This window comes from Lonchura striata, chromosome 1, assembly GCF_046129695.1.
Source record: "Lonchura striata isolate bLonStr1 chromosome 1, bLonStr1.mat, whole genome shotgun sequence".
In the NCBI taxonomy this organism is placed as follows: domain Eukaryota; kingdom Metazoa; phylum Chordata; class Aves; order Passeriformes; family Estrildidae; genus Lonchura; species Lonchura striata.
The window spans coordinates 104,821,081-104,848,821 of record NC_134603.1 but is presented as its reverse complement, the minus strand read 5'-3'; the positions used below and the strand labels follow the sequence as shown (position 1 = coordinate 104,848,821).

Below are 27,741 nucleotides of genomic sequence, written 5' to 3'. Positions count from 1 at the left end.
TCTAGAAGCATCAGGGGAAAAACATTTTTGTTTTTCTTGATTCCTCTCTCCCCTTTTTGCTCATATTGCTTTCAGATTGAAATATTATGGAAATGTCTATTTTCAATTGAGAGATTAAACTTTAGCAAGTATAAAGCTTGCAAAATTATATACAATTTCTTTATGTGTAAAAATGCCATTAGGATTCTATTTGGCCATTTCTTGGCCATGAACCATTCTTTACATTGTTGGTGCCATGTTTTTCACTGCAACAGAGTCCTAACACTTGAATCCATATGAAGATTGCTCTTGCATTCCTGAATCACCTCTGAGACATTTTAAAAACAGATGCAGAAACCTGTGGTCTTGGTACCACTGCCTCTGCAGATGAACAGAAAGCACTGGAAGTATTGGTAAGGCAGTAATATAAATTAACCTGAATATTATCCCGCTGGCATTTGTAAATAATACATAATTACAAAGACTGTTCAGATTGTAGTCTTGTAGATTAGCTTGTTCTGAAATAAAGGAGACCATTTAACTCTGTCCTGCTGCCCTAGCTACATGGCAGAGTGTACAGGTCAGGAGCAGGTGTTGTCCAGTTAATCCCCAGTTATAAATAAATGCGCACCATTGTAATTTTCATCTCTAATTATTTAGAGATCACTGGACCTAGCAATGAAGTTCTGATTGTGAAGTCAGAAAGTAATGAGGTTAAATTCTTTCAATTAGCAAAAATGTCAGTGAAACTGGTAAATCTTCCAAGAGATGAGATGCCTAAAGATGCTTGGAAATAGTCATGCCTGTGACAACTACCAAACTACCCAGCAATTCACATGGATAAAGAACTAAACAGCACTGTACCCCCTTTACACCAGGCTTGGTATCTCCATTTGTGCCACTTTTGGCTGGAGTGATTTCCTTCACAGTGGCTGGTATGTGGCTATGTTTTGGATTTCTGCTGAACACGGGGATTGATAATACAAAAATGCTTTTGCTGTTGCTGAGCAGGGCTCATACAGAGCATTTTCTGCTTTTTGCACTGCCACACTGAGGATTAGACTGGGTGTGCACAGAAAAGAGGGAAGAGACAGGACAGGTGACCCAAACAGACCAAAGGGATATTCCAGACTACATGACATCACACAGTATATAAAGTGGGAGAAAGAAGGAGAAAGGGGGAATGTTTGGGATGATGGTGTTTGTCTTCCCAAGTAGCCATTATGTGTGATGGGGCCCGGCTCTCCTGGAGATAGCTGAACACCTGCTTGCCCACAGGAAGCGGTGATAGAATTCCTTGTTTTGCTTTGTTTGCGTGTATAGCTTTTGCTTTCCCAACTAAACTGTTTTATCTCAGCCCATGAGTTTTCTGGCTTTTACCCTTCCAATTCTCTTCTCAATCCCACTGGTGGGGGAGTGAACAAGTTGCTGTGTGGGATTTTGCTGCTGGCTGGGGTTGAACCATGACACTGTCATACACTGACTGTGTTACAGCTTTCCACTGCATTGTTATAAATAAGAAAATCCCCAGTTGTATGCTCAGATTCACCACTGCAACTATTACGGATGCACAAAAAATACAGCTGCCTCAAAGGAAGGCCTTCAAGGCACAGCAAGGCAAGACAATCAGAACCAGGCAACAGGAGGGGTGATTTCTGTTTTCCTCCTTGGACCAAGCACCTGTATAACCCACACAGGTTATAAGGAAGGGAGGGGAACTGAGATGTACTTCATCCCTGGACACCACAAAGACCACTCCCTATTCAGAGGAAAGCACTAAGAAGTTTGACTTTTGCCAGAGAACCTCTGCCATGGGCCTTCATCCCCTCTCATAAGGAAAAAAAGTTAATTTCACAAAAATTATTTCACTATCAAAGCCCTGTGTTATCTCAGTTATCAAATCAGTTTTGCAAATTAACTGGAACATTAATTTACTAGCTGAACATTACTCAGGCAATAGTTTACACTGCCTCTGTAACCAACCTAGCTCCTGAAAACATTCAACTCCTTATGAAACTGAAGTGAGAGGAAATAAAATCTAGTAGGGTCTGCTGATGAATTGCAACTGGAGGTATTGAAGGTTGAAAGTCTCCAAGAGGTCTCCTAGTTCCCATCATCCAGCCACTTTTCTGTCAGTGTTATTTGTCCTGTTGGTTTTTTTGATATCCTATCCCTTTAAAATACTTCCATTCCTACTCCTTCAGAATTATCAAAATTGCCCTAAATGTGTTCTCAAAAGTTCACTTGATCTTATAATTAATTCTCTGTTCCTTGCTTACTAAAGTCAACCTGATCTCAGAGGCTTAGTTTTCACTCTAAAAGAAGTTTTATGCTTTCAAATATAAGAAAAAGCTCTGCCAAGATGGCACAATTTCTCTTGTTGAGCTAAAAAAAACCCAAGAACACGCTAATGAGTATTTCAAGGAAGACCATATTCTTTGGGGGAGGCAGGAAGCATCAGCTGATGTTTGCTAGGAGCGTGCGATGCACCTGGGGCACTTCAACAAGCTTGTTGCTATTTACTCCCGTGACACTTTTTTGTTTCAGTTAAAGAGCTGAGGTGACTAAGCATTAGGTAGGCACTTCTTACTGCTGTAAAAATCTCTCAGGGAAATAATGCCAGTCTTAAAAACTGAGTCATTTTTGATCAATTCAATCTGTTACTAAAAGAGCTGTTGTTGCTCTTTTGGGCAAGCACTGTGCATAAAAAAATGAAAGGTGTCAGAACCAGTAATGAAAAGGTAGCTGTCTCTGGTAAGTGGTTGGGAACCAAGTGAACCAAATCAGACAGCAAAGCAATTAAGTTATGAGTCATAAAGTTTTCCCTAGAGAGGAGCCAGAACTGGAATAAACAAATATATGATGCTGTGCTACAATCAAATCGCTATGGTACCATCCTGAATTAAAGCAGCCATGGTAATCTCTAGAAGTGGAGACAGCTTGTGTCAAAGTGAAGACTAAACCAATGGAGGGGGTAGAACTGTTTAAATACAATAGGGAAACTGGGAGAGGCATATGAAAAAAACAGGACAAGGAATTACAATGGGAAACCAAAACAGAGAGAGATTAAAGACAGCTCATATGCAGAACTAAGTGACTAAGCAATTGTCTTTGAGGGGAGGAAAGGATTGAGATTATAACAAAATCACTGCACAGAATGGGACAGGGGAGAAAACAGAGAGACTACAACTGTGTAGTCTTGAGTAAACAAGACTAAAAGAGATTAAAAGAAAAAAAAAGCAAGGAAAAGGAAACAAAGCAAGGAAAGGCACACAGGGAAAGAGTAAGAAAGTCAAAGTTTAAGAAGAAAGAAAGAGTCACTGAGCCCTTCAGGCAGCATAAGCAGCACCTACCTGTGAAACCTGATGTGCACTTCATGTCCACCTCTCATGCCTGACCTCCCTTTTCTACCTGCTGCTGCCTCCAGTGCCCATCTCCTCTTTATGAATATCACTGGAAGCATAGAGAGTAGGTAAATTGTGCAACACAAAGAGGTGAAACCTACCATTCCTGCATCAGCATGAGCCTTTCCCTAAGCATCAATAGTTTTTGGATAATTTTTGGTATTTTCTCATGATATTGTACCTGTCAGCAAAGAATTAATACTGCTAACAAAGATAAAAGTAATTACTGGCAGATCTAATTCGTATTTACAATGTTGATACATGGTACTGTTTATTTCCATCATAAAGGCCTGCTGCTGCTCCATTGGCTCTTATTTCTGCTGCTCTATCAGAGAACCTGCCTTCTCCAAGCATTGGCTGTCTCCCACAGGCAATGGCGACACTACAACCATCAAGCTGGTTTGCTACTCATCTGTCTATGGACCATGCATTTCCTTAAACTGTATACTGCATCTCTTCACAGTATTTGTTTAGGTCATAACTGCCTGTGGCTTTCAAAAAGTGCCTCAGTTTTTAGACAACTAACATTTTAGTAATCAAACAAGGTCTAACAGATGTGTTCCTTTAATCTCTGTTGCAGAATCTCTTCCAATTTTCTGATGGCTTTTTCCTTGCTCTGCTCTAAAATGTACACAAACACTTAACAGACTTCTTTGGAGAAACTGCAAGACTTGAGATTTTATAGTCACACCTTTTAGACAACTATAATGCTTCCCAGCAAGAAAGAAAGAAGTATCTGGAGCCAGAATTAAGGCTGACCAGTACATATCAGCAATTTGAGGCACAAATATTTGCAAGGAAACTCTAATAGCTCAAAAACAAGTAGTAGAACACTCAGAAAATTTCTAATCAAGTTTTTACTTAAGCAAAAAATCCACACTTGCCAAGATACAGAAATGCACAGTTAGAACATTCAAATAATCTTAATTCTCCACCAATAATATATTTCAGTATTTGTAGTTGTAACTGATATTTGAAAAAAAGATAAGATAATCTTAGTATTTTCTTTTTTGTTGCACAGACTGTTCCTTCCCAAGGGCTGCACACTGAGGACTCCTTTATAACAGGAGAGCTAATTATTATAATTTATTTTATCATTGATTCTTTGTTCCATTGAAATGCAGATACTCTCCCCTACTGACTTTTGCTTTTATTTCCTTTGCTTGATAATTTGATTCAGCAGCTACCTGGCATGACAAGGGTAGTAAGGGAAATTACTACACTAATAACAAATGTGTAGTCACAAATCTTCATATTCAGTGGTCCAGTCTCCTCTGTCCTGACCTCACCTGCTTGAGCCCTCAGTGTTGCAAGCTCCACACTATACTGATTTTGAGTACAGCTTTGTACAGTCCACCTTGACTGTACATCACCATGCCATTCATGGAAAGTGACATGTATCTGCTTACCCATGACTGCACTGGGAGGATTTTCAGGTGTGGACTTCTGAGCCCAAGACAAAATCACACCATGTTTGCCTTATGAACAAAAAGGCATTTAGGAGTTTCTACTGCAGGACAGATACAACAAAGTGACTCTGTAAACTGCTGTTCAGGGAAAACATACAGATCTAATTTCCATAGGCTGCTGCTTATTTGCTGCCCTCCTAAAAGCTGACCTATTGGCAAGACATTACTAAAGAAAGCTAGCAGCTGGAATGGATGTGTGCTTATACATTTCAGCATTTTTATGTATTTCGCCATACAGCAGTACAACAGCATTGCTGATTATGAAAGTTGTTTGACAGTTTTCATTATAAACCTTGTTTTCAGATGCTTCTACATTTTCAAATATACATTCATTTGGAATAAAATTTTGTGTGCTGGATGCCCTCCTTGTATCTACAGAAAGGCACAGCAAGAAAATTTAATCCAGAATTTTATAGCTGAGGATAAGGAAAAACCATGGTGTTTTTCCCCATGAGAAATTTCTGAAGACCTTGTTTTTATCCCCCAAGTTAATATGTGCTTAATATAATGATTTCTGCTCCATATCGCCTCATCTTCCTGTAAAAGTACATTAAAATTAATCTAACTTATAAGCCTCTCTAAAAAATTCAGTTTGATATGCTCATTTGAGACATCTTTGATTTTAGTATCTAAATGCCCAGGAAATCCTAGCTGTGTTGAGTATCTTCCAAACTGACAGTAACACAGTCTGTTTCTGCAATACAGATCTAAATTTCCCCTGGCTGTGCCCCATCTGGAAGCAGGAGGACTGCATCTCTGGATATCTCCCCAGTATCCAAGTAGCATGAAAGAGGAGCATATGAATCCACTCTCAATTTGTCCCCCTTGAAGGAAGAGACAGAGTTGGCTGGGGGTATTACAAGCATAGGGTGGGAAACAGGAGCAAGGACAAAACTGGGTAAAATGGTGAAGAAAAAACTACTGTGATTTGTGATACTCATAGGCTTGAGTAGAGAAGGATCTGAGGGGAGCAGGTAGCAGAGTGCTGTTTCGGTCTTGCTAAAACAAAGGAGCACTGCCAGCTGCCTTACAGTGGGAGTACAATGCACATACAGGGGCTCTGGTATTCAAACTCCCAATTAAGCAACTATAGCGGGATGGCTAAAATTCTCTCCAGGCAGGCAGAAGTTGGAATGCATTAAAAATCTGCAGCCATCCAGCATCCTTCATGGTAGTGCAGTTCATCATGGACAAGGGTCTGTACCATCAAGTGCCCAGTAAATCTGGCATTTAGATTGACAACTGGAGTCGAGGCAGGTCGAGTGAGGCAGAGGAGATCAAGTCAAAGCTTCCACAGATAGCCATCACAGAAAAGGCCAGTGGAAGGATGCCAGTGCCCACAGAGTAGTTAAAGATGCTAAATGTCTACAATAAAAAGTGTCTTAGCCCTTTTGTTGCTGGGAAGAGAACCTGCAGTTTGTGTCAGCACATGTTCTGCAACTATTACTCCAGTTCTTAAATTTTATTGTGTAATGAGAATACTAAACCTGAAATTCTTTTTTTCCTCAGACAGTTTTGAAAATAATAATTTCCTCCTAAAATTATCTTCAGATGGGAAGTGGGGAAGGGGGCTGAGGGCAGAAAAAAAGACAAGGACACAACCTGATCATTGCTGGCACTGAGTCATTTCTCATCCCATTTAAACCAAAAGAACTATTTCTTTCATATTCATAAAGACAGCAGTATTCAGCCTACAACAGGCAAGAATTTCATCTATTTATTTGCAGTTTACCCAACAGTGATAGCTATGTGTTCTGCCTTTATAGACTGTAGAAAGGACTGATAGGCACCAGTTTGGGTAAATGAGAGTTGGGCATGGGAGGTTTGGAACAACTTACCTATCTTTGATTAGGAGAAGGAAAGACTGTTTGAGAGATACATTTTAGTCATTGCAAACAGCAAATTACAAGGGCTGAACTAAGACTGAGACTTTAATGAAATTCCGGAGCCTACAGGTGTCTAATGTTTTTATGTAAATCAGCTTAAGGATGACTTTTTAATCATAAGCATTAGCAAACAGGCAATCTATTGAGAAAAACTTGCAAACATCAAAGTACTTTAACTGTGTGATTGTTGAGTCCATAGTAACTGAATAACATGCTCTCTGGCCCTTACCATTCATGCACGTTGCATGAAAGTCAACATTGCAGGCAAACCCTAACACATGGTTCATCTTATTTGGGGGAGATGATCTAAAATTACTTCTGAAATGCAACAATTACAACAGACTAAGTTTTTTAAACAACACGTTTGTTTTAAAATGTCCCATCATCTTGGTTACAATGGACTCAACAGTTCTTTATCAAAATTGAATAGTAAACAAAAAATCTCTACGCCTTCAGCATACTGGAAATGAGCCCTTTCTGCCTCCCATGCAGAAAGCCATCTATTTCACTGTAGTAGTGGCATTAGAGTCACTGACATATACAGGAAAATAATCTGAACTGGAAATTTAGTGTCTATGTTTTAATTTACACCAGTATATATTAAACTACAAGATAAACAGACAGAAAATGAGTATACACTGACACCCTGAGCTTCATTCAGAGTGTCATCAGAAGCACTATGAGGGTGACTCAGAGATGGCAACAGTATAAACTCTATACAGTAATGCACAGCTCCACAAAAGAGGAGGGATGGGCAGAGCTGGGGACCTCTTCCCTCTCTTCACTTGGATGTGCGGCCACTGGTATGTCCCGGATGAAGCAAGCTCTTATCCATAGCCCCTATTGCAATATCTCCTTTAGGCTTTCAGGTATTATGTCTGCCTTAAGGTAACTGCCTTGTAGAGCAGGTGCCTGTGAACCATCAGTTCTTTGCTTTTGTCAGGCCAATTGTAGTTTAAAGTCTTAATTAAATACAATGACTGGATTATACCTTCAGGCACAGCCATGAGCAAGAGATAAGGCATGAACTTCAGAAGCCAAGTGCCTCAAAAACAGCCCTCTCCATCACAACACGTTTTCATACTCCTTGATCTCAAAACATGGGTGTACCTTTAGACTTTTAGAAGCAGAAAATTATATCAGCTTTATAATCAACAATTAGCATTTAGGAAGGCATAAACCATAACTTTACCCAGTGCTTGCTTTGTGATGGCAGAGGACAACATGAGAAGGGATACCTTGCAACTCTGAACCTGGCCAATTAGGGAGGAAATCAGGGAAGATTCATGTCTTCATTTACATTAGTAGCACCTGCTATGGCACTTGTTGAGCTGGTCTTTAATCACAGTCTGAGAAGGATAACTGAATTTCACCTTAGAAACAGAACATTCCCTTGAGTCAGTCTTTCTTTTTTTCCACCAAGAAAGTTACCTTTGAAGACCAGTGCCAAAACAAACCATCCTGTGTGTTCATCTTTCCCCCAGGTCCTCTTACCTGCTACCTCCTTTCTCATTACTGCCAACTCTGCCAGTCAGAAGCACTATCTATTCACATTTCTAATATCTGTTCAGTCACTATAAGAATGCCTTAGAACAACAGTTTATGTTTTTAGCAGCCAATATTTAAACGCAGTGTTCTCACTGATTGGGAGCTATTACAATCAGTCAAGCATGTGGCAAGCAGTACACAAAGGAAGTCTGACAATCAAATCATTGAGCAACAAGATGTGAATGTTACCCAGAAAAAATCCTTTGCACTTGATGTAAAAGAGAATCCGAGACCTTAGCACCATTACCTGCAATACCATAATAAGGGCTGCTTTTCTATTTTAATACCCTTATCATAATTCAATATGCACACTTTCCTTGTCTCTATTCTTATCTAAATACATTTTAGCCTAGTATTTCCATGAAAATGAAGTAAAAATGGTCAATTTAAGAAGATGGTGGAATGAATATTCAAAATGCTTGTAGAAGAAGCTTTCCAATGATCAAATGGTTTCAGTTACTCACTACACTAAGCATGTTATTTTTCGCTGCTGCTACTTCTAACCATCAAATTAAAGAACTAATTTTGAGTGACTAAGGGAAAGACTGTTCATTGCTATCATAGTACAAACACACTAATACAAATGAAAGAAGTCATCAAAATGCTCCTTTTGATTGAAATAAGAGCTCACAGAGAAGAATAAAAAAAGATACTGTGATACTCTCTTAGACAGGCAGTAATGGTTTATGTGTCCCCAGAAGGATGCCATAGCAAGTATGACAATTCACACTATTCCCTTTCTGGACTCTAACTCAGAGTAGGACTACTTGCAGACAGTTTTGGAAGAGCATAATTTTTAAAATACAGAAGACCAAAATGAAGGCCAGTCGTTCAGGCTGCAGCATTAAAGTCACGAAAATTGTACAACAAAGCAACACAAGGGGAGGCATGCACATCTTGGAATAATCTGGTCTTATTGGCAAGGCATGTAACAGGTTTACTCAGTGTGAGGAGAAAATGAGGGCAGTTGCACCTGAGTTTTGGCACTGTAACTCTACTGAAGGCAGAAGACAGTCACAGCATGATCACAATGCAGTAGAGCTTGACATCATTGGCACACCAGTTCCTGGTTTCACCATCTCGAAAACATTTTATTCCTTTTCACATTACTTTTTTCCTTCTTTACAAAAAGGAAATGAACAGCAACAGACAATATTTAACTCTAACACTAAATACTTCTTACTTTATTAAATATAGGGTGAGATTAACAGCCCTGCAATGTAATTACCCAGTGACCAAAATTTCCCAAAGTTCAGTTGTTCTGAAAAACATTTGTGCTTTGAGTTTTTTTTCTTAGTACACCAAAGACTTACCTGTGCAGGTCCTGTAAGCATTAACTAAACAGAAGAAAAGAGACTTCTGTGTCTTCACAACACAAGAGTCATTCTCCTGTTTACACAGCTGAACCATTAATAATTAATTGAGTTCACCCACTCAGAACCATGAGCCTTGAATGAAAGCTTTGTGCCAGCTATGCTGCTGAGGTATGGGTATTTTCCCTCTGTTCTCTTTTTAGCCTTAAATATACTTTGCTTTACAACAACAGGGCCTATATGCCTTCCATTTGCTTAGAAACCACTGGTAGAGAAAGCATGGTCACATCACACAGAGCCTTGAGCCATGACACTGGATGGTGAAAAAAACTCAGTGTGATGCTTTTGCAAATGCTATGCTGCAATCTAGGTATAGTGGAAAAAACCCTGGCCTTATTTCTTTAAAGCAGAGCTCCTCTCCTGTGTACCACTCTTTGAGATGGCCCACATGTGGCACCTTGCCCATTCAGAAAACTCCTTTTCACAAGGGCTTTTTGATTAGGTGCCACTGCTATGGTGCCTATTGTTAATTTCCCTGGGAATTTATAAGACAAAGCACAAATTATCAAGAAGAAAAAGATGAAAAGGCTGATAGGAAAGCGGTATTATACCTGTTATTTCGACTTAATTTAGAGCTCCTTCTGTAATATCCTATTTCAACATTATGTTTTTTCTTTTCTAAAATACCAGCTTCTGTTCACCATTTATTTAATGTCTAATAATTAGGGAAGAAAATTTCTATAGCCACAAAATGAAACATAATGTTTTAAATTCCATCAATTCCAAAAGTATTTCACCTGATACTGGTAAAAGAAGGGGTTACAAATTGGTTACAGTAGGTTGAAGGGCAAGATAAAATACTCTGACTGTAAAAAGACCAGCGAATCTAATGCTGAGCATATTGGATGAGTGCATTTGCTTTCAAGTTCAATAAAAACAGGGAACTGTAGGTGAAAAGTTACTATGAAATAGATGCTGCATTTATGCAGGTTAAAAATTTGCTATCTTCTAACATATGTTGAAGTAAAAAGGAATGGAAATTTCAACAAATAAGGGGACAAAGAATCCTAAGCAGCACAAGCAAGATAATGCAGACTAAGAAGTCTGCAAAGGCTTCCTTCTCTGGCAAAATATATCAAGAAGTACATTGGGAGATTGCCAAAATTGGTCTCCAAATCATTGTTAGTTCCTACTGATGACAAGGCCATACACAGATGCCAGCCTGTCTGTCCCCAGAAGGTGTGTGCCTGGTGGCTGTGCATTCCCTCTGACTCTGCACTTCACTGCTGGTGAAGGTTCAGGATCCCGGCAGTGCGAGCTGCAGACATTTGCTCCACTGGCAGCGCTGACAACACCAACCAAAGCTTTCAGAGCTGCCATCCCAAAGACAGCACCTCCTGTCTCACTCAAGCCCATCCAAGCTGAAATTGCTGCAGTCACACAGATGGGAAATATTATTAATTTTTTTATAGTAAAGGCTAAGGTCTCCAACCACACCATGCTTAACTTCCAAGGGATTTGCTGCACTGTGAAAAAGAAATGCCAGTGTAAATCATCAAGAGACTGAGCAAGATCCAATAGCTGTTATATGGCAACACATGGTGAGATGACTACACAGTCAAGACTTCAGATAACATAGACTATTTTTAAAACACATTTTTTCATAAAAGAGCTTTCAGAGTACCTTGACAAGATCCAAAGCTGAGGCAAGGGACATCTGAAAAAAGGAAGTAATAGTAGAGAAAAGATGATTCTAGTAAAAGTTTCCTTTGAATCATCTGCATATTTGTAATGTGCACTATTGCTAATTTATACCTAATTGTATTTCATATACATTTTCACCCTAATTTGCCAGTTAAGTACATAAAAATATGACAGTCCTAATCTTGACACTCAAAGTCCTGCCTTCTAGTGACCCCCAAGTGAGACATTCTATACCCTATATGCAGCAACATTGGAAAAGGAAAACACTCTGTTTTTTCCTCACAGTCTGTAGGGCAGATGCCAGCTTCCTTTGTCTGAGGCAGGGCTGAAGATTTCAAGTGTCCTGCAGAACCTGGGCTGCTTTGCCATCTCTGGCAGAAACACACTGAGCATTCAGATAAGATGCTCCAACACTAGGGAACCTGGACTTTGTTCAAACCTCTGCCACTGACTTCCTGCAGTAGTCTCACTCTTTCCCAACATAATTTCCTCCTCTTTAACACAGAGGAAATTATACTTCTGGCAACCCAGACCAAGGAGAGAAGAATACAAATGTTTGCTAACCTTCCATAAGTCAGTTTTCACAGCAACATGGCAGATCTTCAGGGACAGGAGAATAGTATTCTCTGCTGCAAAGCAATGCTCATGGACACATTTGGTAGAGGCCCTAGCAAGTGTATTAACACCTGGGAAAACAGCAGCTCAATGACAGATAAATTCCCACCAGGGATATGGTGCAGGTGGTCAGTCTGCCTCTCTAGAGGTGAGGCACTACATATACACTTCTCTACTGATCTGAGCGGATTGGATTGGATTAAGCAGGTCATCACAGGATTTACCTCTACTTATTTCTTAAGCTGTAATCAGTCAAGTCACACTAAAATTGAAATCTACATTCCCAATTTCTTTTAAAGTATTTGTTTGTTCGAATCTGCCTTACACTTATTTTCCCTTAAGTCACCAATAGGTTAAAATCTTCTAGGCTGTAACCCTGGCATTCTTGGTATTACAGATCCTGCTGAGAGAGCAAGGCATTTGAACTGTATTAGGCACTTTGCCTAGTAATGACAAAGAAAAAAAGGAAGGAAAGGAAAGTGAGACTGAAATTTACTGGTCTAACTCTCTGGCTGTAGGTGCTTATAGCCAACACACAGAGGGGAAAAAACGACTATGGAAGGAGAGAAAATGGCCATGGACAACTAATTCAATAACAGTAACAGATGCACTGCTACACAAGCTTGGTCTGTTCTTTCTACCTAACGTACTGCAGTTGCAGTAACCAAAGAGCTCCTTTACATCATCTGGTGGGGTTTCATCACCATCAGGGGAATTGTAGTTGTAACTGTCTCTTGAAACCAATCTCATTTGTTGAGATGCTCAAAAACACAGCCAGGCCACACCCCATCCATGATTCTGTAGTTTGTCTATTTAAAAACACAGTTTGTCTATTTAAAACTCACAATGCCAAGAAGGTCACACAAAGTACTTGCAGGTTTTCATTCACTCACGAGGTCAAAACAGAATCTGCAAAAACCATGTTTTAAATGCAAGTATCATTCTTACTAATTATCACCAGCAAACATGTCTTTTTTGGGAGTATTGAGAGCAGAAAAAGAAAGGGTATTAAACAGAGCCAAGAATGAAGTTCTGAGACCACAGGAGAGGAACAAGCTGTCCTCCTGGTCTGAGATTTCATTTTTAAGAAGAGAGATAACAATTCCAGGGTGGGTTTGCAATAGATAGCCCTGTGGGTTTGGTTTTCCCCTCTGACATCTCTGGGAATTTCTAGTCTGAAAACCAAACAAACTCACTTGCTATAAACTGACAGCACCTCATCTAAACTAAAGGATCCATCCTAGTTCATGCACACAAAATACTCAGCCTTTTTGTTTTCAATTAGAAATCCTTTACTAGTACACTTGTATTCCAAATCTGAAGTCTCAAGCAGACTCAGAAGATGAACAAATTTACCTCCAAGCAAAAGACCAGCATAAAATATGAATTTTTTACCATGTCAATTTGGTCTCACAATGGAAGCATACATATGTGCAAGTACACTGTCCATCTGTATAGTGCTGTTGTGGACTTACAGCTGCTGAGTGCCCCCATAAGATTCCAAAGGAGGCAGAAGTATTTTCAGTATTGTTCTTTCACAGTTTTGATGGTTCATTTTTCAACCTCTCTGCTGGCTTGGAGAATATACCTATCATAAATTGACAGTCATGACCTAAGAGAAGGCTGGCAGATGCTACTTTGAATCAGCTGCCAGCATGCAGGAGTCTTTATGTCAGTCTTGACAAGATGTGGTTTCTAAAATTAAAGTGTTCTGAAGGACTAAGTAACTTTTAGTTCACCGCTCGACAAAAACTGCTTACAGATTTTTATCCTTTTAAATATTTCCCAGAATCTAGACTGCACCCCTCTTCCTCACTACCTGTCAAAAGTCTTATTCATCTTGTTAAAGCCAACAGTAAAACTCCTACTCAGTGGGATTCGGTGGACAGAGACCACACCTACCTCTTCTCATTTTCCTTCCAAAGGAAACAGACATCTCAGTTGTAATGTGTTCCTTGCACATCCACATGCCACTCAGTCCTACTGCCCTTCTCAAAAAATATTTATAAAGCTCCTGCAATCCTTCTGTTTGAAAATAGCCAGGTAAGATCTGCTAAATGCTCTACCAACTGGATTTCTATTTCACAGCACATATCATGCATAGGACAGCTAAAAAAAAATTATGCACGTCACAGAAGTATTACTTGACATTTCATTGCATCACAAATACAACAAATTTATGAAATTTAGAAAATGAAATAGATCTGCTAAAGCAAAACCAGATTCTATTTTCCAAACTTAACAAAATATAGATGGGCTAGCTCAGAGGCAAAACTTTAATCTTTGTACATATTATATATATATATAAAAGGCTTTCATTGAGTCATTTTCTAACAGAAGAAAGCACAATATGAGATTTTAAATTTGTTGTAGAAGCTCAGCACACTTCACAGAGAAAAAGTAATTACAGAAGTGCCTGCTAGCAGTGCTACTGTTTAGGCTGTGTCAGGGGTTCATTATTAACCCAGTTTTCATGGTTTCACACCTCAGTTAGAAGACACCCATGTGCTGGCCTTAAACTACCATAAAAAACTCATCCCATTAGCAATTTATTTAGTTATTTTTTCTTCTTGTAAAAATGCAAACAGAAAAAGGGAACTATATTAATTTTTCATGCTTTTCCATAAATATATACTGGGGAAAGAGTTAATAATTTAAGCAGCAAATTCTGTCACTTCTGGCTAAAATCCTTATACTGTTTAAATTAACATCTAGTTCTCTTGACTACAGCAGGGCAGGATTTCATTCTCCGAATTCTGGAGAACTTTAGATCCTGCTGTCCACTGAGCTGCTCAGAAAGACCATGTGCCTTCTCCTGTTTAATTTTTGTCTTTCTTAAGCCTGTTCCAGTTGCAATATAATGTGAATTAGCTCAAATCCCACTGAAAGACATGGGTGTACATTATTACATTTGTACATTGTCACACTTCTCACTATTTTGAGCATTGCGAAGAGTTTCTGATACAACTAGAGATAGGATCTTTTGAAAGAGATGTACTAGGTAACATCTGGAAGCCCCTTCTGGATAGCTGCTCACACCTGTTGAAAGACAAACACTGCACCAACCAACAGTGGTTTAATCCCTGTGCCTTCCCCAGACACATTCACCACCTGATGGTGGTGTATGACATGCACAGCACAGCCCACTAGGGACAAAAAAGCTTTGTTCTGCTACTGAGCAAGTACAAGGGGGTCTTAACAAACAGTACTGACAGTCTTGTCAACATTTTCAAAAAATGTTTTGTATCATGAGTTTTTGTAGCATGAGTTTCCAGGGTAAGGCTTTAAACTAAGATTTCAGTTTGAATTGACTCTGCCTATGAACCCACTACCTTTCTGAGGTAGAAATCGTGTGAAATTGGGTTGATCTCTGCTCCATTGCCTTCTACTCTACAGAAAAGGAAATCAACGTACTTGCAGCTGAGATGCCTATGGCTATGTTTCATTTTCTTTCCCTCAAACGTTAAAGAAAAATTTTAATAGAAAAGCTGCATGAACCCACATAAAAATTCCCTCTGCACCAGAATGTGATAAACAAAAAACCCAAGTCAGAGGCTTTCTCACAACTGCACCCCAGATATTTTAAGTTTCTATGTAATGTCAGCTGATTGAGCCCTAAATGTTTGTTTGCATTAGCCTACTAACTTACCAGGGCTTTCAGGAAAAGCACACAGAGATGATCTGAACTACCAGGCTTGGAGCAAGCAATCCAGTAATTAAAACTGATTACAAATCAGCCACTCTAAAAATGTTGTGGTGGTGAGAGATGACTTCTGACTGAGCGCCAACACAGACAACTAACTCATCTTAAGCACCACATCTGACTCTGCCGTGGCTGTCCCTGAACTGAGCCCCTACAATCCAACTTATATATATATATAAAAGTATATATATATATCTTTATATATATAATATTTTTTTTTTCTTTTACATACAAACACATACATGGTGAATTTTCCAAAATATAAGGAGGGGACAGATAAAATAAGAAAATCAAGGATAAAGTCAAAGTATACCGATATCAAAATATATTACACATTTTTGACATACCATGAATAAGACTTCATGCTGCTCACAGAGAGAAAATGGTGTCTCTATTAGCCATGAAGATTTAAGACTCTTCACAGGAAGCTAATAAAGCTTACCATAATATCCTGTAAACAGGAAAACATTTGAAAGCCTGAATCCAGATGCATACTAATTACAAATATCACTTATATGTAAATTAAGAAATCCTAGAAAGTGGAGGGAAGGAGTTTTGTCTCTCCCTATGACCATAAGACACCACAGTGACAAACCAAAGAAAGAAAATATTTTTTCTTGATGTTCTCTAAGTGAGTATGGCTGGCTCATTCCACCTCAGGTGGAGCACCTTTATTGATAGGAACAAGAAAAAGACACTTCTTGGAGCTCTCAGACTAACACATACTGTAGAGGTTCAAAGGTAAAAACTAATACACCTCAGGAGGCAAGGACGATTCCTTCTTGTAAAACAAAATCTTACTATTGCACTTGTATTCTGTTTTAGATAGATAATTTAAACCCCTATATCTTGTCTAGCACTCAAGCAGGCAGACTATTTTAATTCACTGTAGGCATATCATTTTTGGCAAATCTGCTGTCCAAGTGTTGCCTGGAAATCTTGCCTGGAGATTAATCACATGCCAGTTTTTGTGACTTCCCAGGTATCTCTGGAGCAACACAGGGCCACCAGATTATGAAGTGATATTTTACCTTCAGGAAGTACTGCTCAGCAACTTGCATCAACAGCAAGTTATTAGGAAGACAAACCAAGGCTGAAATCTCTACAAGCGTATGAGAGACCTTGAAGTGTTCCAAATGTAGGTTTACTTTAATGGAGTAGGAAAGAGAAGTAGAACTGCATTCACACACCTGTAATACCTGTGTTAGATGATGGAAGTGTTAAGAAACTTTTCTGTTTGTAGATTGATATTTTTAAGCCAGAGACAGAAGAGAGACGTGTCCAAGAGATGAAGGCTGCACCAAAAGCTGCTTCCCCTCCCAGGACACTCAGAAGCCTAGAGCCCTTACTTAGGAACTGCCTGGGAAAGCTCTCTGGCGCTCTTCTAAATCAAAAAGATTGCACATTTATTCATCTTTTTACACCCTTGTGTTTGCATTCCCTACTTTGCTGCTTTTGAATTTCTGCCATCCAGATGTCTGTGTCGGAGGGAACACTATTTGAAAATTCCAACAACTACATTCACAGCTCAAATTCTGATACACATGCATAGCTCATCTTATTTCTAACCCCAGCTACACTTCATGTTTGGAACATTGCAGCAATGTACTTAACAATCAAAATCAATGTTGTTTCTTATGGTGTAAATTATTTTCTCTTAAAAAATATTTTTTATTGTTTCTTTAATATTGCCTCTTTGGATCTTCCAATGAAAGAAAATCACTGTTGAACTTGTAAAGTATCCTAGACATGACAAAGAAATGAGTCAGGAATAAAAACTAAACTGAGAGGCGTAGAAAAAGATCATCTTTGAAAATTAAATACTACTTTCTACTTTTAGATTTGGAGCCCAAGACACATTTACATTTAGGGTCAGAATCTAGAGCAATCTGCTCTGACAAGACAACCCAAGATCATTGAACAGTGGTATGAATATCTTCATTAAAGTGCAAAGGGACCATTAAGAGGAAGTGAGATTATTAGTACATGCAGTTTCATAATTGAAAGCTGCCTTAAAATGGCCTCAGAGTAAGAAGCAATGAGATCTGTAGCTCTTACTCTCAGGAGTGAGTCTAGAGCTACAAGTGAGCTATGACAGTTCACCCCATGGGGGTAAACAAGTCACTTCCTACATCTCTGCTTCCTACTGCTTCAGAAGTGACCAAGTACCTGCCAGGCACACAAGCTCTGCTGCCAGAAAAAAAGGAAGGGTTTGGAATAAACTCTGCTGTCTACTCTTGAAAGTATCACTGTAGCAATGAGTGGTTTTGGTAAAAGAGACCTGGAAAAAATCCACAGGCTGGACAACATTTAATGAGAGAATGTATAATGAAATTAACATAAGTAATTTAATGAAAGGGAAAGACAGAAAGAAATATCCTTATGTTATATAATTAAGTAAACAATTACAGCAAAACTATCTATTTCGAGATTGGTAGTGGTTTTTTGTTTTGCTTTGTTTTTTAATTGTAAAAGCTATTAGCACTGAGATATGGGAGGAAATTATACCAGCTACTGATTGAGTAAAATGAACATCTAAAGTATTGAAAGAGTTGGAGAAGAGTTTGAAAATATAAACCACTATTTGTCTGAGGCCATCAAGATCTTATTACCAATATAAAAGATCTTGCAGAAAGATGTTTCTGCTGGGCAGAAGTGTTTAAACCCTGCAAGGAGACCGTTAATTCATCCCTGCTGAATAAATCCCTTCCATTCTCTGAGATAAGTCTACTCTAGGTATACATTATGTTCTTGACATCTGGCAGTCCCTATAGCAGGAAACCTTGGACCAGGAGTAAGGTAACAATCGTGTTATATTTACTGCCTAGTTAACAAGAAAAAACAATTATCAAAAGGTTTCCTGCATTGCAGGTGCACTATTTCAGAAGCAAGAGGAGCTACTATAGCACTACACCACAAATATAATTCTGCCTTCCTCATAAGAGGCAAAGTAAGCTTTGTCTGTCTAATAAAACTATCCAAACACTGTTGTATGAGTTGAATAAATATTGCCATAACTACTAGAAGGCATAAGAAACAGAATGGCTGCCTGAAATCAGGCAATAAGATAGTAGGGTTACAAACAAGTTTCTGAATTAGGTGAAGGGATTTATCTCCCTTTATACTGAAATTTTCCCATGTTCTGCTGGACATTTAAGAAGAGACCTTGAGATGTTTACTGCTGCAGAGAGATATTTAAGAGTATTTCTAAAAGAAAGCATGAAGATGTAAAACAAACTCTCTGCCTGTATAGACTGAGAAAAAAATTATCTTTAATACTTAGGCTTCCAGTTATGTTTTGATCCATTACTTTCACAATGTGAATTAATAGGATTACCAAAAAAAACCACAACTGTAAAATTCTTCAAAATTAGAAATGGTAAATTATTAACACTGATCTCCTGAATGCAGTACTTTTACATTTTGATTTATTTATTAAGAAAATGGAAACAAAGCTCAGTATCTTGGTGCTCTTTTGGAATAAATATGACCTTTTGATGCCTGTGCTGATACCCTTCCAATTACATCTCCTTGACAAGCCCATTGCATTTCTCTTCTGTTTTTCCACAGAAATAAAACCATGTGGGCCAAAGCCCGCACCAGGCAATCTGTATGTGGTGGTCCACAAAGGTTTCTGGAGCTGATGGCACATGGGCTGCATGCAAGCAATTCTTACAGAATTCATCTCACTTGGCTTGCAGCAACTTCAGAAACACACCGCATGAAATATCCAAGGGGAGAACATAGGGTGCAATGAAGCAAAGAGAGGAGATCTGTCTTCCAGTGCAATTCCACCAAATCCCTAGACAGCATTATCTGAAAAAACTTTCCAGAAGCATTTAACAGTGGCAAAGACTAACTGATTTGTGAGTTGGAGGTGACACCGTAATATTTTACTGTCAATAGTAGAAAGATTATCAATGACAAAATAACACTATCTAAGTTATAGTGATCCATTATAATAAATCACATTACTTTAGCACCCATTGTGCAGAATACTGCACATCCAAAGTTCAAAGCAGCAAAACAATAGCTATCAGTTCACGCATTTATCAAACACTAGGTTAGATGAGAAAAAGCCAGCTACTAGCTGCACTACTGCATTTCAGGAATCTCTCTTCATTTCCTCAAGTGAATGATAGGCTCAGTGGTATACTGGTTGATACCAAAGGTAAAGCAGAAAACACATGACATATGCAAAAGTTCTGAATTTAAAGCAAATACAATTTGGCTGACGATACTGCTGGAAGACCAAATGAACACATAAGTGAACCCATACTTTCAAAACTTGGCACATACAGTTAGATTCCTCCAGACTTGAACTAAAACTTCAGTTACATTTTACTGCATCTTCATGACCACTTCTTTGGGAATTAGTTGATGTACGGCCTCTAAAGCATTAATACAATGCCTTTGCTTGTTTAAGTGGCTGGGAAGAGTTCATCTAAACTGAGGTCTCTGTGACAGGGAACTAGGGCTTAGTGAAGAATGACTTGCTCTGACATACATGCCTAAAATGAAGCATTATTTCTCATTCAAAGCATTCTGAAACTCCCATAACTAACCTATCAAAACTCTCACTTCAGTCTTAGCTTTGACCAAGCAAAGTCCTTATAATTTCTTTAAGCACTGCCATGAAAAGCATGGGGCTGGTAGTGTGGGGACCAGCCAGGTGCCCCAGCGTGGTGTCACCAAGCATAGATGCCACAACACAGACATCTCCTTCCCTGTTGCGAATGAAAACACAAACAGCTGTGATCTCCAAGTGTTGAAACAAGTTGTGGAAAGGGAGAGAAAGACTGAGAAAAACCCAATCTGCAAGTCTCTTGATTAAGCTACTATAGTGAAACCAGAAGCTGAGAAATGGTGGTCTAGTGCCTTGTGTGGATTGACGCATGTTTCCATTTATGATAAGCCGATGCCTACAATCCAGGCACAGACAGAATTTGTATGAGGAGAACTAACAAGAAATGCAGTTAAGGCAAAGATTAAAGGATCCTAAAGGATCCCAAGCATAGGGTTCTTAAGGAATCTCAACATGTGGTTTCAGACTCTGCTCAACTTCCCAAAGCTAAGCTTGGCTTAAGTATGAGTATTAAACTACTATCAGAATAACAGGCTGAGGAAAAGTACAAGGAATTTAAAAACTGTGTTTAGGGTGGAAGACAACCAAACAGAATCATTAAGACTAATAGATGTGCAAAGAGCTAAAGAGAAAGAACCATAAAACAATGCTATGTCTTCCTTGGGGGACAGAAAAGCAATAGTTACACCTTTTCAGCCACATGTCTCTATTATTACTTCATATCTGTTTTTTCTTCCCTAACACCTTTAACCGTTTTGCTTCTAAATCATCTTCACACTGTACTGCTCTAGTTTTTACTGTCTCTGGACTCAAGAAGTTTAAAGTAAAGCAGAATGACTGCAGGTCATGACAAAAGTTACATCAGGCTGGACTTCAACAGCATTATCTATATTTCTGCTTCTCATCTACTCTTTCATGAAATGAAGAGCATATGATTTGAGAGACATTGTGTTATGAAAATGGAGACAGGAAATTATTTCAGTAGGCTGGACTTGTCAACAATCTGTCCATAAAAAGGAAAAATTTGTAAATACTCTGGCTTCATTAAAGATTTTATTGACATGGATGTGCCTCATTTATTTGGAAATATTCAAAGCTGGAACATCCTTCAATTATTTGTACTTTGAAGGCAGCCTTTATATCAGCTTTCTAAAGATATTTTCTAGAGAGCCCCAGATGAAAAGGCTGCCAGTTTGGGGACATTTCTGAACATACTCCATAAATGCACATATATACAGCATATATAGACCATAACATTGAATATACATCTTCTATCTGAAGATGTACCAGGATGTCTCAGATATCTGACTTTATTTGCATTTTTTTTTACCATTATTTGCCCTGTAGCCAATAGGAATAAATGACTGTTATTTCTGTTTTATGCTAGGGCCTGTCATCCTTCTTTGTTTTTAAATATTCATCCATAACAACAGCAACAAATTTAACCAAACAACTGCTCCATAAGTTTTCAAATAAAAATGCAACACAGATGACTGGTTACCCTTGGAAGTGGTTCTTGGTTGTCAGGTAGTGAACAGTCTTTAGAGAGGCCTGTAGATTACGAGGGGTCCCAGCTATCTAGCTATCTTCAGTGCAATTCTGAACAGTGTCAAACATTACCCATCATTGTAAGGATATGCTAGTTTGTTACAATGTTTGTAGGATACTGCTGCAACACACCTCAGTGAAATGGCCACTTGGATACTCTCTGTATTGCTGTGTAAACCAAAAGCATGCCAGAAATTGCAGTGCAGCAGAGCGTATTTCCTTTCCTGGAAAATCCATTATAGGCTGGTTCTTTCACTGCAGTGCCCTCCAAGCCTTAACACAAGGTTCACATCCCTAGTGGCATAGAGCCTCTCTTCACTCCTCCTTCCTCTCCTCAAACTCTGACCAGTTCATGGCTATAGTGGGTGGTAACTGTTTACCACTGACTTGTCAGAAAAACCCAAATTGCCAGACTTCTGCAGAAATGCAAAGCTGGCCATAGTACAACATTGCCTCTTCAGCTGTTAAGGCTTTTTGTTTGCTGAGTATTAATAGGAGATGAGTTCTGTTCTGCTGGCATTTGGAAGCAATTCCCTCTCTGGCTCGTACCAATTACGTATCTATCTGGCAACATTATGTTGTAAATTTGTGACATGCAAAGTTGGAAGGCATAGCCTTTCTCTGGGAAAGGTGCTAGTCCTTTTCAAGGTGAAAAAGTATATTGCTAAAACAAATGGAAACTTTAAATGTCTGTGGCATCTGAAAATGCTGCACAGGTACACATTAAGAAATTATCTGTGTTTTGAAAACTGACAGGGTTTTGTAGATGGTCTAAATCAGAAGGCTATTAGAAAATTCAAAAGCAACATGTATTTTGCCCAAATATTCCCAAAGCACAGAAGCATGTTCCAAAAAGAGTCAAGAATTTTGCTTTGTCATTGAACTCACAGAAAGCATTTTCTTAACTGGTGAGATTTTAAAATACCTGAAAAAAGGACCCTTAAAGATTTTGACTGGGCAATCCACTGAGAATAGCATGAAAGTGTAGCTTCAACAACAGAGCAGCATCTGAAATTGCAGAATTTCAGTTTTATACAAGAAGTGCAATTAAGGAAGAAAATGGTTGACATTTCTTTCCACATCTTGCTTTGTGGATCTCTCCAGTCCTTGTACACTTTTACAAATCTCTCTCAATATATTACTGGTTTCTTCTGCCCATGTGCACTATCCCTCTCTAGTCTGATGCTGTACGTTGTGGATCTGGCCAGTAATTATCATTACAACTGTGTTTGATAGATTTCATTCTGATAATCTGTTGCCATGAAGAAAATAACTTTTAGAGGCTCTTCCCTTCACTCATTCCCATTCCAGATCCCTGCCTATTGCATGCGAGCCACTATTTACAGTGATATGATGTCAGCAATCTGTTAAGTACCTAAAGAGTGGGTTTATGTATAATGACTAGAGGTTACATAATTAGAGCATCATATTTCATTTGCATTTGAACAAAATGCTCCTAAACATATATGCCTCCACAGTCAAAATATAGAAATGAGTAATAACCCTCTATTTACTTGACCTCATTTCTAATGCTTCTTTTTTTCATATTAATAAGAGTTACACTGTTGAAAATCAGCTAGTCTTTTAAATCTCTTATTTTTCAAGTTGCCCCACAAAGCTCTTTAATAAAAAAAAAGGCTCAAAGATTTATTTTTAAGCTGTCAGATGGCTGGCTGGTCACAGCATAAGGGTAATTTCCTTAAATGTGGTACAAAAACAAGCTGTGGGGAGTCCTACAGTCTAACTGATAACAGAAAAGCTTTGGCTTCTGAGGTTGGCCTGGATGATTCCCATGGTCTCCCTTTAATAAGCCTCATATAATAGCACCACCAAAAATATTTAACCTTTAATATTTCAAGGCCCGGGTACAAACCAATCTGCATGGGGTACCTAAAATTCTTGAAATCTTTAAATTCTCTATGTAAGGCTGATTCTTTATTTGGTCATACACTGATCTGCCCTTTATCATAGCTCCAGGACAAGCACTGCAATTTATACCATTATATTTTTTGAAGCAATGTGTAGTAGTCAATATTGACTCCTGTGGTAAAATGATACTAAAGTATGATTAGCTACAGAAAAAGAAAAAGCAGAAATTGAAAGTTGCCTTTGTAAGTGAGATACTCTGGTTTTTTTTGAGAATTAATGTTATAATCAGGAAGACTAATCAATAGTAAGTTAAGAGGATTGAAACAATGTATGGGAAAACAATACAGATACCTTGAAAATAAATTATCACACCTTAGCTACATTTTTTAGCCGAGTTTTATTTTCAGTATCTCTCTGATCCCTGAAAATGTTATGCTATGCAACATAAAAGGGAGATATGATCTCTGTCTAAAAAAATAAATGTCTGAAGGAAGATGGTTTACACCATTCTCTTTGGATAGAAAATACACAAGGCTTTCAGACACTGCAGTTTTTAACATAACATTTAATCATCTGCAAAGCTGTGTGCCTTCATATGTGAGTCTCAGCAATGGGCAGGAATCCTCAAATATGCCTTCAGATATTCAACAGCATACATCAACATTCTTCACTGCTTTAACTTCCCACTTGAGTAGTCAAGTAGCTCTCAGAGTACCTGCACATGCTGTTATTTACTACTGACTACTTCATTTTATCCTTTTTTAATTCTGGACAGGGAAATTATTTGTCCTTGATGAGTACACTGGTACAAAATCTCAGGGCTGATGTTCACAACCTCTTGATAGCAATATAACAAATTACCAAGAGGCAGTAACTCATCAAGCATGGGTTGCCCAACTATGGTGTAGTACAACTTAGTTCTAAGCATCAATGAAGTAATTATGCTAATTTGCATTTTCTTACAGTAGGGCAAGTGAAGAATGTACATGCAATCAATTAAAACAGCTACTGTGTCTCAGCTAATGGGGGCAACCTATTAAGCTGACATAATTCATTGTGCATTTGAGTCTTTAATGAAAGGTGGCCCACCTAAAGAGGCTTTCTCCTAAGCAATTCTCATTTGCCTCTTTGTTTTGTATTGTGGATTAGCCAAGGAAGCTACCAGCAGTCTCGTCAAACTTTTGCCCTTCCTTAATATTCCAAGCTACTGAAGTCTCTTCAAATACCCTGCCTGGGATTTTTTATCTCCTTCCCACAGTTCTGTAACAGCTAAAGGAAAGTATGATCAGTCTCATGAATTTGTAACCATGGCTCAAAGCCTCTGCAAAGTAGAACCTGCTTTAAATGTTACATCCTCTAATGAATTTCTGCCCCAAAACCAGGATAACTGAAAAAATCCCATGTTCTTATATGTTAAGCAGTTTCCCATCTATGTATTTTTCAAAACACTGAATATAAACATTCTTTATGTCCTGTAGACATTTGAGCAGATCCCTAAATTCTTTAGAAGAATATGCTCAGTTTAACATTAGGAATTACAGACCAGCAAAGAGAGAACCTGCTTCTAAAACTGAGCAGCTGTAAAATATTTGCATGCAACACCCTTGCTGATACCAGATATTTAAGATCAAAGTCATAGATTGGACAAGCACAACTCATGACCTTTACAAACCGTTTAAAATATAGGTTATATCAAAGATTCCTTTGACTGTTCTCAAATATAGACAGTCTTAGACAGATATACCTTGTCAAGCAATTTATAAATGCTTTTACCAAACTTCTGAATTATGTCCAGGAGGCTAAGGCAGATAATTGGAAATGTGAGTTCAATTGTAAAACTGAAATTACTTCATGCTACTCTTCTTCATGCTTAACTCCTCCTTAAGGAGGTATGTGGCTTTTTCACCACAGATGTTTTGCTACAGATTTCATTCCAGTATTTTGAGTACCCTATTTCTATCTAAAGATGATTATAAATTGCATTTACACTAACACATGGTAAATTTCATGGAAAAGAGGAAGGATTTGAATGGTCAGGGAGATGTGACAGTCAGGGCTGGAAACATTAACTTGCTGTATAAGGAATCTAGTACTTTGCAGAAGCAAATTCAGTGTACCCTGGATAAAATATTAATATAATGAGGAACAATTAATTTGAAATCAATGTACCTCGATGCAACTACATATGGTTACACTTTTATTATTATAGATGATAATCAGAACTTGACCATTTCAACTTCTGAATTCACCTGAGTCTGCTAGAAGCCAGATGCACCATGAAGTTTTCCAATTAAAAGCCAACGTGATTCTTCCTGGAATGATATTATACCCCTGACTTCCTGTTTTCCTTAAAACCATATTAAAGTTAATGCAGCTCATTACTAATGGTATAGTCCAAATAACAACAAATTGAGTAAAACACATATTCATAAAATATTAAATAAAAAAGTAATTAAGTCAGTGCCCACAAAATTTGCTTGCAGAAACTGTAGGTTACTATTCCACCAAGTTATTCAGTTTCTATCAACACATTCAGCAATTTTGATAACATTTTTGGCCTTTCCTAATGGACGTTTTGGACATAAGATCATAAAAACAAAAGTACTAGCTGAATTTTCACTCTGGAGTGATTGAATTAAATCATAGTAGAATTGGAAAAATACTTACGCTCCACAAAGTAAGAGCTGGCATCAATCTTCCAAATAATTTGACCACGGTGAGAGCCATTGACGCCACGGTTCTTGTAGTCCAAAAAGTTTTCTGACAAGACCTCATCTATAAACAGAGAAGATTTGTCTCAGTAAGTGCCTGCTATGACCACATGCACAGCATAGTCAGGCTAAAATCACACCTTTGGCTTGACAGAACATTTTAGAGCCACTAGAGAGCTTGGCGTGACATGTTGAGAAAACAGATTTATCATTCATTTATGTTATTTAAAAGTTTAATCAAAGTGACTGAAGCAGCAACCCAAGATTGGCTAGGCCATGGGCTCATTGCTCCAGCTTCAGTGGGATGAAATGGATTTCACATCTGTGCTCTGACAAAGGAAAAGCCATGACCTCTACCTGCAGAGACCAGTCAGCAACCTCCTGGGCTCTTCCTCTCAGTGATAACAACAGTTTTAATTTTTACAGAGATTTGTACAAATGTGGTTTAACCAACTCAGCCTTGCTTGCTACAGCAGAAGTCCTTGGTGAGTGCTGAGATTCACTTCTGAAGACAATTATGCTAATTATTAGCTGCATTAAAAGTGAGAAAAAATGTGAACCACTCAATCTGACATTAAAATACTTCAGTTGTAAGCACTGTGAAGAATTTGCTTTGTTTCAAGAGGAAAAGAAAGATAATGCCATACAAGGGACACTGTGCCTCAGGACACAGGGATGGTGTGACCAACTCCAGAACAGAAGAGGCAGCCCAACAGACAAAGTTGAGAAAGCCAAAGACTATCACAATATTTTAATAAAGGAGACTAGATTGAAGGAAATGACACTTTCACTTTCACTGAAAGAAGAAAGCAGCACAGATGTCAATATTGTCCCATTGGCACTACACAGTTATGCTCTCAAAGGAGGAAGGTGAGTAAGTACCAACACTGAACTCTTTGGTGTTACTCTCTTGGGGGATTGCAACAGAATTCCTTCTAATGAGATCATTAACGACTGCAATGAATAATTACAAATAGCAATGCTATCTACAATAAATTTTCCCTTTGCTGACTGGCTAATTGTCAGGAATTATTTCACCAGCTGTGTTTCATGCTCTGTTTTGAAGTGCATCTCTGCTGTAATCCTTCAATAGCAATATCCTCTGATATGATTCTTGCTTTGTAATTTATTAATTGTGTCTTCTTTTAAATTCTAAATTATGTATATCTAAAAAAAGCAGGTAAGTGCACAACTGTTACTCTCAGAGCACTGGTTTACTTAAGAATACCTTTATTCATAAGTGAAGGACCATCCTGGATACAGATCATCATGGATCATGGACATCATTCTGAACATTATATACTTGTGAGAGGATTTAAGCCTGTCCCTTTTGCTTTGGCATATACTGAAATCTTGCACTGAGCTGGAGCCTGGGAACCCTGCCTGGCTCTCATCCTGATGGGGTAG

General features: G+C 38.4%; 1 protein-coding gene across 6 annotated transcripts in view; it reads right to left on the bottom strand.

Annotated features, from left to right (window-relative positions):
- Positions 1-27,741, bottom strand: part of HECW1 (HECT, C2 and WW domain containing E3 ubiquitin protein ligase 1) — a 254,314-nt gene that overhangs the window by 122,887 nt on the left and 103,686 nt on the right. For all 6 annotated transcript variants that reach the window (XM_021531969.3, XM_021531967.3, XM_021531973.3 and 3 more), the window contains one exon: positions 26,291-26,398. In XM_021531969.3, the coding sequence (XP_021387644.2) occupies positions 26,291-26,398 (108 nt within the window). The remainder of the gene's footprint in view (positions 1-26,290; positions 26,399-27,741) is intronic.